The following is a 15,076-nucleotide window of genomic DNA, read 5'->3' as shown; positions in this document are numbered from 1 at the left end:
ATAATATTTTTATTATATGTAATTTTATATAATTTTTATTTTATTTTATTCCAACAATTTAATTTGTATTTGTTTTTCTATTATTATCGACTTCAATAAAAAAATTATTTTAATAAATAAATTTAATGAACATAACCGGTGGGCTGAACGTTTTATCTTTCAAGATTAAATATTTTAATTTGTATTTGGTTCTGGATTATTAAAATTTTATTTTTATGTATTGTAATGATTATTTATTTCTTCAATTGATATGTTTTATTATATATATGCATAAATTTTTTTATTTAAAATTAAATTTTATGCCTTAAATAAATCTTCATATATAATTCTTCCGCTGGTTATATATATAAAAGAGAGCCAGTTTGGCATTCTTGAATTGAACTGGACCACGTTGCCATGCTTTGGCAGAATTAAAAGGAAACGGACGATGCTCTCTCTAACTACACCAGATTCAAGGTGTCTCCTCTCCCACTGGACGCATGTGACAGGTGTCGAGTATTGAGCACAGAAGATTTCTCCACGAAGCAGAATGTGCACACCAAGTCAAAGCTGGGAGTTTTGCCTCCCTAATCTAATGTTAACGGGCCTTGGGGTCCGTTTCTTTTATTGTGCGTTTTGATTTTTGGGCCCATTTTTTTTTTTCGAGCCTTTGGACTTTCTATTCATCACTATTGTCTCAGGTCCATTCCTTTTCCGTTGCAATTTTTGTTTTGGGTCGTCTATGACCTTCTTCTTTTTTATTTCAATAATATAAACCCTTTTTTTTTTTTTTTTTTGCAGCATGTGAAGATGTAATCTTACAATACATATTTTACACGAAACTGCCAACATTTGACAGTTGTTATGGATCGTAATGAATATATAATCTTACCCCGAGAGAAGAAAATACTACACATTATCACCAGGAAACAGATATGCTAAGAGAAGGGAACGAAGAAGAGGGATGTTGGGGACCCCCACGTATCAGATCCAGGGATTTTGATTGGTCTGGGCCGTATCCGTCGTATCCAAATCCGCGCGCTCGCTCGCAAGAAGCTGGCGAGACCACGTATCAAAGGTCAAGAAATTAATTGGTCTGACCATATCGCCTTATCCAAACTCACACACACACACACACCACACATCTCAAATCCCACAAACACCTCCATCAATAATCTTTTCTCCTCCATCTTATTGAACCAGCACGCTCCTACAGACCCATATCACTCAACACCCTCGAATCTCCAATTCCTCGTGGCCATGGCAACTCAAGCCTCTCTCTTTACTCCTCCAGCCCTCTCCACCCTAAAATCAAGCAGCCAAGCTATTGCTCCATGGAAACAATCATCTTTTTTACCAGTATCTAATGTTAAGCCACAAAGAACCATGAAGGTTGCTGCTGCAGAGGAAACAGCTGTCAAAGAGGCTCCGGTGGGCTTTACTCCACCAGAGTTGGACCCAAGTACCCCATCACCAATTTTTGGTGGAAGCACTGGTGGGCTGTTGAGGAAAGCTCAGGTGGAGGAGTTTTATGTGATAACATGGGACTCCCCCAAGGAACAGATATTTGAAATGCCAACTGGGGGTGCTGCCATCATGAGGGAAGGCCCTAACTTGCTCAAGCTGGCCAGGAAGGAGCAATGCTTGGCTCTCGGGACTAGGCTAAGGTCCAAGTACAAGATCAAGTACCAGTTTTACAGGGTGTTCCCCAATGGAGAGGTGCAGTACTTGCATCCTAAGGATGGTGTCTACCCTGAGAAGGTGAACCCAGGGCGCCAAGGCGTGGGCCAAAATTTCAGGTCAATCGGAAAGAACGTTAGCCCAATTGAGGTCAAGTTCACAGGCAAGCAAGTCTATGATTTGTGATCTGGTAACATCATGTATTTGTGATGACGTGAATACTCTACGGTTGTTTGCTGTAATTGTATCTCTTCCTCAGGAAACTCTTAAGAGAAGCAAAACCTGTCTGTGGGTGCACATCTGTCTTCTCCTTTTCAGATGGTTATATATCTAGCTACATCATTTCATATGAACTTATATAGGATTACATGTTCTAGTGTTTTTTATGCCAGACTTCTCCCATATGATGATAGCGTCGTCAGAGTATACCCTGCCAGTAAAATATATATATATACACACGAACACGAAAGATTCTACGTTAGTCCCTGGCTTACAATTCAACTTTATTAAATTGGAAACCCAGTGATTATGAGTTCTAACCTCTCTTTTTCCCAAAACAAACAAAATGATAGAATATTTTTTAACCATCTTGTAGACGTGTATATTTCTTATTAGGTCTAAGCAGCCTTTCAATTGGTTAGTCTTTATCTAGAACTACTGTGAAAATCTTAGGACAGCATTTGATGATAGTGTGTAATTGAAGATATGGCAAAAGATTGCATTGAAATTTTTGTACTTTCTAAAATTTATCTATTGAGTGATTTTAATTTTGAAACCTAACAACTATCCGTTTTGCACTCTTATGTAGGCTATATTTGACAAGTCGTATAATTGTTTTTTAAAAGAATAATAATTTATTCAAATTAAAAGAAAAGAAAAGAAAAGAAAAAAGTCTTGGACAAAAAAAAAGTTTCGACTCGATTTCTTTCTCCTTTTAACGAACCAGACAAATCCCCCTTTGTAATTTTAAAAGGTTAAAAATAATTATTTTTAAACAATTACTAAATTTAATTATAAATTCATTATACAACAAAGTTGATTTTTTTTTTTGTTAAATCTTATATACGTATCCAAGCAAACACCCGCACGAGTCCATATCAATTTTCATCAAGATCCTATGTGTATTTCGTTTTTTTGTTGCCTTTTTTATTTTATTACCTAGTCAAATATGACCAAAAAAATTATTTTTTACACATACTATTTTATTTTTTATTTATTTGAATAAATTGATATTGTTATTTGTTTTTTTTTTAATTTTTAATTTTAATTAATATGAACAAATATGGTCTATATAAGATTACAAAATGCACATTAATATTATCTTTTAGAATTATAACCATTTAAATATAGAAAAATAAAAAAATCACACACTCAAACAAAAAAAAAAAAAGAATTAAAAATATGGACGCTCAAATAGAAAAGAATAAAAGTACAAACACTCGATTAAAAATAAGATGATATATTTGTGCATGCTTGATAATCAGGTCATTATATTGAGGAATAAACTTAATAATCAGGTCATTATATATTTGATAAAATTTAATAGGAATACTTTATTGAAAAAAATTCAAAGTTCACATATACAAATAAGAAGAATAAAGGTATTAACACTCAAATAAGAAATAAACAAAAAGTTCACCATCTTTGAGCGAACGGTCCAAAGCTCCTCTGAATCTTATATCATTTGAGAATGTCCCTCACTTCTAATTTTGGGTTGGATCTCGTTCATTCGTTCAAAACTAACCTCGTAACCTATCCATCTTTGACTTTTCAACTTTTTCAATAACTAAGGGGAAGTGAAATGCCCATGCCATGGTAAAAGCACTTGAAGAGTATGTGGGGCCAACCTCATCACATCATTTAAGTTGATCGCAGTGTGATTTTTAAAACCATCCCTCTAAAATCATACTTGTTTGGAAATATGGCTGGCATTTTGTTTATTAAAAAAATAATTAGTGTTTTTGTATTATTTGATATAATAAATAAATAAATAAAATATTATTTTTATATATATTTTTAAGTGAAAAATACTAGCTGTCACGAACAAAAAAACAAATATAACCGAATGAAGGTCTTATTTAAAATTATAAATAAAAGAATGAATTCTCAGATGATTTAAAGTTTTAGAAGAGATTTAAATTCAAGGGCGAAGCCACGGCTAGCAGGGCCCCGGCCCCTAAACAAAAATTCATGCTTTCTCTTGAATAATTTTTCTAAAACTAATCAATTTTAATTTTTTTCTCTTCCTGTAATTTTTTTTTTTTAATTTGAACCCGAACAAAATTTCCTGACTTCGCCACTGTTTATACCGTTTTGCTCTAATGTAGTTATCAATTTGTCATCCCTTACTGCCTTTAATTCTAAAAAAAAATTGATGGGAAACGTTGGTACGTTTAACAGTCTCGAAAAACCATATTAAATAAAAAAATTACAATCATGTAGAAAATGAGACCATTTTTACGTATTTGAGAAACAAAATATTTTATAGAGAGTTACCAATACATTCTTTAATTAATAGAGACTACTTTAAATACACCACTGCAGCCACTATCATGTTAATTGTGGTTTCATCTTCACCCCACCGTCAGCTTATCAGGTATATATCCAATTTATTTGTCTTGCAAACAAAAATGCTAGAAAATAACCGCTAGTTAGCCCAATCAAATATAAAAAAATAACTTGTTTTTAGAAAAAAAAAATTGGATTTTTTTTGCAGCGTGAATAGTTTTCAAAAAAAAAAAAAACCATTCCAAATGATTATAAAAATTTCTAATCTGTTCTGTTAGTCATGCATCAACGAATGTTTTTTTTCCTTTTCAATACCAGTTCTTTGTATTGTTTTTTTCTAATATTTTCTTTTGGAATAGCTTTTCGTTTAATATATATATATATTTTAAATCCTATATTTTCCACACGACACACACAAAATCGAAGGCATCTGTTAACTGTCGCTACTGCTAATCTGTTTAGCGCGTCCATGACACGTAGCGAAGTCGTTAATTATGGCAGAAGGCCTAGTCTTGGGCTAAAGTGGATGGCCTGAATGATTCTCCGGTTTGATTTAAAGTTTGTGACTCCCGTTATGGATCTCACACAGAGGGCCCGCTTCTCGGGAGCAAACTGCGGGTCCAGTAAGCAACTTGGATCTATATCCTTGAGAATTAAAGGCCCTTAAAATGCAATTTCCCCTTTTTTCTTTTCTTTTTTAATTATTTATATATATATATATATATATATATATATATATATATATATATAGAACTTATGCATGATAGAGATTTAAGTGTTTGAAACTTGGAAAATAACAGCTCGAGTTCCAGGCATCCATGAAAGATTGCATCGACATATCTAGGAGCAAAATAAATAATAAATAAGCAGAGTTCGTACCTAGTGTGAGCTCCAAATAATGCCACGCCATTCAGTCCCCGTCCTTATCGCCAACACCACCACACAACGACGATAACAATACGCTACAGGATCTTTAAAAATTCATGCGTGATTGATATTATCTAAGAGAACGAAAGAGACAGCCACCACCATGATTTGGAGGATGGGTACAAGCTTCCACGTGGATCACATTTTATTTTAAATTCTGACGTCTCTAACCACACTGATGACCCTCTCATTATTATCAAGCTAATAAGATGGTAGATATCGCTATCTGCTACCCTCTCGGGTGACATGTGTACCAAAAACATGATTGATGGAACTACGTCACAGAGCAAACACAATGCCATCTCTGTGCTGTTAAAGGGCTCAATCGTTGCTGGAAGCTTCTCGCTGGGCAATTATTTTTCCTTTCTCTCTCTCTCTCTTTTTTTTATTTAATTATAGATTTGTAGATTAACTTAAATATACCTTGAGTAGTCTCCTAATATTCCAAAATTATCAATTATATCATGTAAGTATTTAATAATTTTAAGATTTATAATATCCTGATGATTTATAAATAATAAATTTAAAATATGATGAATTGAGTTATATCTTAAAAATTATTATTATTTTTTTAATTCAATGGATTGGATTGGACGGTATTTCTCCGTTAGTTTTTTTTTTTTTTTTTTTTGTCCTGCGTATAACGAGTGGAATTCATTGTCGGGATTGTTTTGAAGTGACTTTAAATTATTCTATCAGCTAAGCCAGCTTAATTGGCACCATAATTCACAAACAATTAATTTAGCTTAGAAAGACGACAATGACAGCTAACCAGTAGGATGGATGGATATTACACAGAAGAACCATAAACACGCATATGATACATTAATTAACAACACATACGCACAGCACATGAAAGATAGATTTGACATGTAAGGATCACCAACCCAGTCCTTGAAAAAGAGGTCTTGATTGGTTGTCTTATTTAGGCTCCGACGGTTGCAGCTGAGAGAATGGCGTCCATTTCACTCCTCGGCCGGCTGATCCTTTGATCACCGCTTTCCGTTCCTCCTCCCCAGATTTCTGGAATCACCTGAGCTAGGTGGTGGATATGCTCCAATACATAATCCGCCTCTTTGCTCTTCACCGTTTTTCCAACCTTAATAATTACATCAGGACAGTACCATAGCACTTGTGTTAGACTCCAAACATTTTTAAACGTACATTCAGCAATCACAAAAGCACAGCCAATTACTTCTCTGTTACAGCTCTAACATTGTTTTCCTCGTTTTTCAATTGCAGCTTTTTTTAGATTTTTAAATGTGTCAGGCCATATATTGAGCATCAGCATTACTGCGGTACGGCCTTTGTCCTTCCGCGAATGAAATAAATAGCACGCCGCGAAACACGGTTAATCACATGATTCTTGGACACGTGTTGACACCACAGAGTCAAGGGTCTTGAGCTTTCGGGCCGGAGATCATCTTCCTCGTTTTATAAAACTCGGATTCGCTTGGCAGGATTTTACACCAGTTAACTCGGGCTTAAACAGTTTGATTCAATTAAAAAATTCAGGTTGAAACTCACTAACATTTGAATTTCTTTTTTAATTCTAGATCAATAACTCAAATTTTACCTCAAATCAATCCCAAATCAGGTTTTATAATGGTTAAAAATTTACATTTTGTTTTTTTTTGCATGATAAAAATTTGGAAGGGTGAGGCGGATTTTTGGTTTTAAATTTCAGTAGCCAAAGACAGGTTGGATTTAACAGGAGTAGGTTGAATTTTTCATTGATTCAGTTACAAGGAGATTGATTAGTAAATTTACCAGAGCAGTGCGGAGCCCCAAAGCTTTCCCTGCTGCCACATTGCGCACGTTATCATCCAAAAACAGCTGCAACATAACACAGCAGAAACGCGTTTCAGGATTTTCTTAAGCACCAAACAGAAACTTATGATGGGAGAAAACTGATCGAGCAAAAAAACCCTTGAGAAAGGGTTGCTTACCGTACGGCGAGGATCAACATCTGCAACACGAAGAGCAACTTTCATGGCATCTACTGAAGGCTTTAGAAGAACAGGGAACTCATCAGGACTTGTCGATTTAGACAGGTTTGGATTCATCGTCTCAAAACATATGATCTGATCGAAACAGTCTTCTATTCCTAACCGTTTTAGGGCCATGATCGCGTGATTTCTATCTGAATTGGTGAAGATCTGTCGTAAAAAATATTAAACAATTAATTAATTGGCTTGGATGCATAAACAAGAATACAAGGGTTTTTATTTTTATTCACGAATAGTAGTTAAATTGGTGGGTCTGTTTTGAGTTTTCGTATTGAGGCTTACAATTTTCCTCTGAGTGATGCTACGCAAGAGGTTACGTAATTGAGAATCTGGCTTGATCAAATCATAAGGCAATCTTCCGTGCACGAAACTGTTGATAAGTAAATATATGTGGTTAAGAAACTGATTCCAGGTTTTTCTTGTCCTGAAACGGGAACAGAGTCTATCTGATATTAAACAATTCGAGTTAGGGTTTTGCTAACCTGTGATAATCATCAGCATCAATGTCATAGCCTTGCGCCTGAAATATAAATTTAAGCCATTAGTAATTAAACAAGGCAGAAAAAAAAAAGGATGGATTATATTATGTCTTTGTTAAAGTAATTACTCGCAAGCCAGCAAGAGAGCTGCCGTAGGACTTGAAGAGCTCAACTCGGTGACTAGGAGCTTTGTTCTCTGGAAATCCACATTTCTCAACAAGAAATTCTACATCCAAAGAAGGAAAGATCATACCAATCGGTGCTTAAAAAAAATCAATCATTTTTTTTTTAAATTTTGATAATGTGATTAATTGGAAAATGGCTTGTACCATCAATATTTTTTCTCAGAGCTTCAGCTATTCCAAGCTTAGAGGAATACAAAGTGTCATCCAAATCTGTTTTACAAAAATTACAGTTCAAAACAATGTGATCAGAGAGCTTGGATAGAATAGAATGAAGAGCTATAGCAAGAATGGGAGAAAAAAGTACCAAAAAGGAGGCAATCAAAAGGAGAGCTTGGATTGCAAGAAGTTTTGCTGCAATAATCCATGGCTAAGTGACAGGTGAGAGAGAGAGAGAGAGAGAGAGAGAGAACTGAATTAGGATTGGGGGTCGAAGAGAGATGAAACCACAGCGGCTTCAGAAGAGGAGGGGGTATTTATAAGGGATACGGAGAAACAGATGTTGCTGACTCAGGGTTCAAATCTCTAATGGAATAAAATTTTTAAAAATGTTTTAAAAAAAGTAAAAAAGAAACACGATTTGCGAACTTTGAAGCCGAGTAGAAAAGGGCCCACACGGCTGTACCAATGCAGGTAAATGTCCTTCGTTCGAAACGTTTTTTTCGGGTTTAGAATTGTGATGTTCGACTTTTCGGGTTTAAGAAGTTTTGAAAACTTTTTAATTTTGTTAGTTAAAAATTAATAATTTTTTATATTTTTAAGTTGTTGCTGTCTTGGTATATTAATTATTAATAATTTTGCCTATTATTTTTCATCATCCAAAACAAAGAATGATGAGCTAAATTAGATTATTTTTTTTTTACTTTTGTTTTAGCTTAGTGTTTTGGGTTACGCGATAAAGGTTGTTTTTAAAAATATTTTTATATATTTAAATATTTAAATAATATTTTTTATATTTTAAATTTTATTTTTAATATCAATATATTAAAAAAAATTGAAACTCCTCCACGGTACCCTGTAAAAGATGCCCTGTAAAGCTGCTGTTTTGTAGACGACGCAGCATGTGAATTGTGATGTGAAGTGTTCGTATACAAACAAGAATAAAGATGAACATAATATATATATATATATATATATATGATTAAGAAAATAGTATAATATTATAACTCTATTTATTATGTCGGCATGTATAAAATTTGTTAATTTTGATTTGTTTTGTATAGCATTATCCAGCAAACCGAAGATTTATACCAAGTTAAGTGGAAGCATTCGTGACAGCATCGTGGAGTCAATTCAGTTTTGTCCTTCTCCGGTCGACTCCAATCTACATTGAGATCTTTCGATGTATTTTTTAAAAATATTTTTAGCGTCAAATTTGGTGTTTGCTACCCCGACTTCATACTTCTTTCTTTTCAGAACAAACCTTGAAAAATATACAGGTTATTTTAATATTATGAACTTATACCTATTTTAAACATTTTTTTGTTTATATTTATATCCAAATTATACAATTTCTTTTGTTTAAAACATCATTTTACAGAAAATTTAACATTTTCTGTTTTGTTAGTGATTTTAATATAAACTTTTATTTAAGAATTCATACAAAAGATTTTGGATCTGAAATTAAAATATTTTAATTAATGAGTCTTAAAATTTAAGATGCTTAGAAAAAAAATTAAAATGTCTGATAATTTACCGATTTTTTAGTTTAGATAATCTGATTTATTCTTCATAATCAATGCATCTGATGACTTAATATGAAAAATCCACAGGATTGGTAACTGGTAACATGTAATATCTAGCAAGTCAGGTGACTGATAGCTATTATAGTAGCAGTAGTATTTGGTTAACTATGTAATTAGTAGCTGATACCGATAAAAAATCACTTTTTATGGATGTTGGGATTCTTTAATTATAAAGTAAGTAATTTTATAGAAAGAGAAAGTACAATAATATTCTATATATAGATGTTCTATATATATATATATATATATATATATATATATATATATATGCAATAAAGAAAGAAAATATTGTGAACATTTGACTTGAATGATTCATGGTGTATTTATAATCTATTAATTTTATCTGTTTTGCTGAAAGGAGGGACTAAAATGTAGTTTAACTCTTGTTATATTTTAAGTTTTATTATACTCAAAATAATATGCATCAAATCAATATAAAATCAATGACAGACTCACATGGGGTCCGAAATATTTTTTTTTTAAGTATTAGGCTTAAGTCCATTAAAAGTGAAAATGAATTCGGACATGCTACTTAGACCCAAACATGTTAGGCCGGGAGTGACAGCCCGAGCCCAGAGTACTAAGGGATGCACTAACATCTATGCATCCTTGCAGGGAGCATGGGCTCGAGCTACATGTTCGGGTCCATGTTCTTGATACAAGAGCTTAAGCTCCTTATCCAAGTCCATGCTTTTTAGGAGTTGGATTTAGGTTATCATACTTGATGATATGTTTTTTGGGTGGATGGTTTTTTTAAGAGAAATTTTTTGTTCATGGGGATTTTTAGACCCATCACTAATAATTATTAATAGTGTGTTAAATATTGTATATATAATAAATTCTTTTTTTAAGTTCACGACAACTCTAAGTTACGTGAAAATAAACTTTATAAAATATACCGCATTTATCCATTCTATACTCTATACTCGCTTTATTACATGTAATACACCGCATTTAGGATTCCAAGTTTATTCTTGTTGCAGTAAAAAAGTATATCAATGTTATAGATCTGTTTTATTATATCATGATTTCTTTCTAGTTAAGAAGTGTAAATGTATTATTTACACTTAATAAAATAAATTAAAAAAATATAGGAATTGATAAAAACTAAGATTTTTTTTAATGTTAATCAGAAACTAAAATGAAAAGCTAATTGTTTTTTAAAAAACAAAAGACCGACGAGCATGTAAGTATTTAACTTTGGATTTTATTTTTTATTTATATATCCATTATCATAAGATTATTTTTTCCTTACCATGAACAAATGCCTTTTATTTTTCTAATACATCCTGAAAATGTAATTTATTTATAAAAATACAAATATAATTAAATATAAATAAAAATAATCTTCTTGAAACATTATGAAAATAAACTAATAACTACAATTTTAAAAAGTGCATTAACAATTCAAAAAACAAGAGAGAGGATTGTAATAAAACATCAATGCAAAGTAAAAAAAAATACATCATGGAAGAGGAAAAAGGATATGTGATAAAAATTTAAACTATAAAAATTAAGGTTATGATAATAAATATTCAAAAGATTCTAGACGGTTCAAAATAAGAATAAAAGGTTTTTTTAAAAATTAAAAACCATGTAGCATATTAATGCGATTTATTTTTTGATAATTGTTTTACTGGAATGTTTATTTTTTTGAAAAAAATTATCAAAATCATAAAAAAAAAATATTATTTTCATTATCTTATCGCAGTAGTATTGAAAAATATAAAAAACAATACACTAAAAACTTTTTGAAGCTTGTTTTTTATGCAATCAAGCGATAATGAAAAATAATTTGTGCAAACAAGCTAGAAAACAAAACTTAAGAAAAAAAAAACAAATACAAAAAGGAACTCATTATATAAAAAAAAATTCTTGAAATTTAGTGTATTTTAAAGTTATTATTTTCTTGAATTCAACTAAAAAACATAAAGAAATAAAAAAAAATCATAACACCCTAAATATATAAAGACAACGTGGTTGGATCTAAGTGGCTCAATGCGCTTGCCTATTTAATGAAAAGGTCAGACTCACGTGCATGACCTTTTTTTCACTTGTAAAGGGATGAAAAAAATTTCAATAACCCCTTTTTTTAAAAAATATAAAACCAAGCATGCACCGTTTGCTTGTCCAGTCTTGCATGGTTGAAAAATTAGGCTAGGTTTTTTTTTACCCAAAAATTCAATATTTTACCTATTTTTACCTATAAACACATATTAGAAATCTTTGTCATAAAAATAAATCAATCTCTCAACTTAAAACAACATCCAAATCATCCTAAAAACTCGAAGATCACACAAAAAATATATATCAAAACCTCGATTAACTTTGTCGACTAGATAAAGATCTAAACACACATCAATAAAATTTTTCTTGTCAAATAAAACTTATTAACACAAAAATCAACTTTTTTTATATTCAAAATATATTCAATCAACAACTTTTTTCTCATTAATTGTTTTATAATAACTTTCTCTCTCCTCCCTTAAATTCATGAGCTAAAAAATAAATAAAATAAATTTTGAATCACAATTAAAATTCCAAAAACTAAAAGAATTGAATTGGAGGAGGAAGGAAAATAGGTGGACCAAAGCAACTTTTTCACAAATTTGAGATTAGCCACACGTTCTTTTGTGTTTACATGGTGATCCTTTCTCATTATTATTTTTTTGCCACAATTTAAAACTTTCTCGTATAGAATTGGATCACAAAAAGATTCAATTAAAAAAAAAGAGAGCATTAAATCAGAAAAAAAAAAGTGCTTATAGAAATAAAAGGTACAAAAAGTAGTTTCACTTTTTATATAAACAACACAATCATTCAGTTCTTTTAGTATACTAGTTAATAAGTGTGCCTCAGAGTTAACAATAATGTAATTTAACATCTACAAATGGCGTGTGATTGCATTTTATTTCAATTATAAATTTTAAAATATTTAGTTAATTAATATATACTATAATTTTGCACGAATTTTATTTAAAAATCTCTTTTAAAATCTTAATTAAAAAAAACCATAATTTATAAAAATTTTAAAACTTGTTTTTTAAACATTAATTAACCGCAAAAGCCTCCACATAAACTATCAAGTAACAAACACACCAGGTAAAGAGCAGCACCATGGTCATTGTTAGATGGTGACGGTCAGTCGTACCCACTGTCCATCCCAAAATGACGATGCAACATTGTCCCTAATAATTTGCATATTATACTACATGACAGTAACCTTACAAATAAAAATTGTAATGTTCCTAATGGAACAAAACCTGTGATTGGAAGGTGTTATGATGGAGGATGAATGCATGTTTGGCCAACCTAAAGAGAGCAGAGTATTAATTTGAAGAAAAAAAATTTAATTTTTTTCAAAAATTATATGTTACTCCTATAAGGACTATGGATACCACCTATCTCCACATTGATAATATATTGTCCACTTTGGGCCTAAGTTCTCATGGATTTGCTCTCGGGCTATACCTAAAAGGTCTCATACCAATGGAGATATTTGTCCATCCTTATATACCCATGATCCTCCCTACTTCTAGTCCAATGTGGGATTTTGGTCGCATACCCAACAATTCTCCCCTCGAAACAAAGGACCACCGAGCCTCCCCTTAAACGATCATTCATCCGTCTACTCTCTACCAACCAGGATTCCTCATTCTCTGCTTCACCGTGTTGGGTCAGGACACGTCCATGAAGCATCCAGAGAGCACTACCTAAGTTGAGAGTTTGCTCCTCTTCATCGTGTTGGGGTCAGGACACGTCCATGAAGCATCTGGAGCACACGGCCGATCCAATAGAGCTAATCCACGAATTTCATCGTGATTTGATTGGGCCCCACCACCTTTGTCGACATTCCGAGGATTCATCCACCATGGTTAACTCTGGGGCATGACTCTGATACCACTTGTAAGGACTATGGACACCACCTATCTCCATAGTGGTATGATATTGTCCACTTTGGGCCTAAGCCCTCATGGATTTGCTCTTGGGCTATACTTAAAAGGCCTCATACCAATGAATATATTTGTCCATCCTTATATACCCATGATCCTCCCCACTTCTAGCCAATGTGGGATTTTGGTCGTATACCCAACAATTTGTTGTGCATACTGGACCGAAAGCAAACACAAATAAATAACACAAATAAGCAGATTTACGTGGTTCCCTAAAACCAGGTATGTCCACGGAGGCAACATATTATATATTATTGGAGGAATGATACAAACACTCAACTCAACCCCAATACAATCCCAAAACCCAGTGTTTCACTCTTCACTCAATGTTCTCTAAAATCTGCTCACAACTCTCAAAGTTGCACTCACTGCACACTTCCTCTACTCTTCACTCTTGCTCTCTTTTTGTCTCCATTTATGGGAGAAACAAGAGCCTTGGCAGCAACCCATGTGCAGCCCAATAAATGCCAGCCAACTATAGAATTTTGCAGTTGACTTTAGTGTATTTGCCATAAGTAATGGTGGTGGGAAATGTTGACATTAACCTTGGTTGGCAGTTGGAGGTTGACATTATTGGTAAGAAAATCTAGACAAATCTCCACAAATCTCTACCTTGGCAAGATTTTTCCATCCAATCCTCGTAATCAATCAATGCTGCCTCTAATGCACCATATGGCGTTGCACCCTAAAGGTGCTTAACACCGAGAGATGTTGATCAAGTCCAAACAATGTTGGAACTTGATATTTGAGACATATTTTATGAGTATGTCAACTGGATTATCTGCGGTACTAATCTTTTGTAGCAGAACATCCCCTTCATTCATAATTTCTCGAACAAAATGAAATTGAACATCGATGTGCTTGGAGCGGGAATGATGAACCTGATTCTTTACAAGACAAATAGCACTTTGACTATCACAATGGACATCCATGTGCTCTTGAACAATTCCCAAATCTTCAATCAACCCATGTAACCAAATAGCCTCTTTGAAAGCTTCTGTTACTGCCATGTACTCTGCCTTAGTTGTTGACAAAGCTACTGTTGATTGTAAAGTTGACCTCCAACTTACAGGCCCTTTAGGAAGTGTAAACACATAGCCTGTTGTGGAACGACGTTTGTTTAAGTCACCAGCATAATCCGAATCCACATAACCAACTAAATTTTGTCCGAGTCTATCACCAATATCAGTATGAATGTACCGTAGAATCCACTTAACTGCCTGCTAGTGACCCTTTCCCGGATCATGCATATACCAGCTCACCATACTGATAGCATGTGAAATATCTGGTCTCGTACAAACCATTGCATACATTAATGCACCAACTGCATTTGCATACGGAATTTGAGCCATATGTTTATGCTCTTCCTCTGTGCGTGGAGATATTGAAGCACTTAGCTTAAAATGAGGAGCTAAAGGTGTGCTTACCAGCTTGGTCTTACCATCTACCCCAAATCTCTGTAGAAGTTTCTTCAAGTATTGGGTCTGTGTCAAACAGATTGTGCCTTTTTTTCTGTCTCTCTGAATCTCCATGCCAAGAATCTTTTTAGCTTCTCCAAGGTCCTTCATTTCAAACTCAGTTCTCAGTTGAGCTTTCAGTCTATCAATCTCCACC

General features: G+C 33.0%; 2 protein-coding genes across 2 annotated transcripts; one reads left to right on the top strand and one right to left on the bottom strand.

Moving 5' to 3' along the window:
* The first annotated feature begins 1,107 nt into the window (after positions 1–1,107).
* Positions 1,108–2,012, top strand: LOC118046621 (photosystem I reaction center subunit II, chloroplastic). The gene has a single exon (XM_035055615.2). It carries the CDS (start codon positions 1,240–1,242, stop codon positions 1,843–1,845), a length of 606 nt encoding a protein of 201 aa, XP_034911506.1. The 5' UTR covers positions 1,108–1,239; the 3' UTR covers positions 1,846–2,012.
* Positions 2,013–5,807: 3,795 nt separating this feature from the next.
* LOC118046622 (uncharacterized protein C24B11.05) lies at positions 5,808–8,232 on the bottom strand. Its single transcript, XM_035055616.2, has 8 exons — positions 8,072–8,232; positions 7,912–7,977; positions 7,711–7,808; positions 7,586–7,623; positions 7,386–7,473; positions 7,044–7,253; positions 6,865–6,930; positions 5,808–6,193 (listed from the first exon to the last, which is right to left on the bottom strand). Exons 1-8 carry the CDS (start codon positions 8,130–8,132, stop codon positions 6,020–6,022), a joined length of 801 nt encoding a protein of 266 aa, XP_034911507.1. The 5' UTR covers positions 8,133–8,232; the 3' UTR covers positions 5,808–6,019.
* Positions 8,233–15,076: the final 6,844 nt, after the last annotated feature.

Source organism: Populus alba, chromosome 10 (genome assembly GCF_005239225.2).
Source record: "Populus alba chromosome 10, ASM523922v2, whole genome shotgun sequence".
Lineage (NCBI taxonomy): Eukaryota > Viridiplantae > Streptophyta > Magnoliopsida > Malpighiales > Salicaceae > Populus > Populus alba.
The sequence above is the reverse complement of the archived record's forward strand: the minus strand, read 5'-3'. Positions and strand labels throughout refer to the sequence as shown.

Bases quoted from the DNA above. Each gene is read 5' to 3' on its own strand.
- LOC118046621 (XM_035055615.2), top strand. From the start codon at position 1,240: ATGGCAACTCAAGCCTCTCTCTTTACTCCTCCAGCCCTCTCCACCCTA.
- LOC118046622 (XM_035055616.2), bottom strand. From the start codon at position 8,132: ATGGATTATTGCAGCAAAACTTCTTGCAATCCAAGCTCTCCTTTTGAT. The intron at 7,978-8,071 runs GTACTTTTTTCT...TTTGTAAAACAG, and splicing joins TTTTGATTGCCTCCTTTTTG to ATTTGGATGACACTTTGTAT. The intron at 7,624-7,710 runs GTAATTACTTTA...TTTATATTTCAG, and splicing joins GCTCTCTTGCTGGCTTGCGA to GCGCAAGGCTATGACATTGA.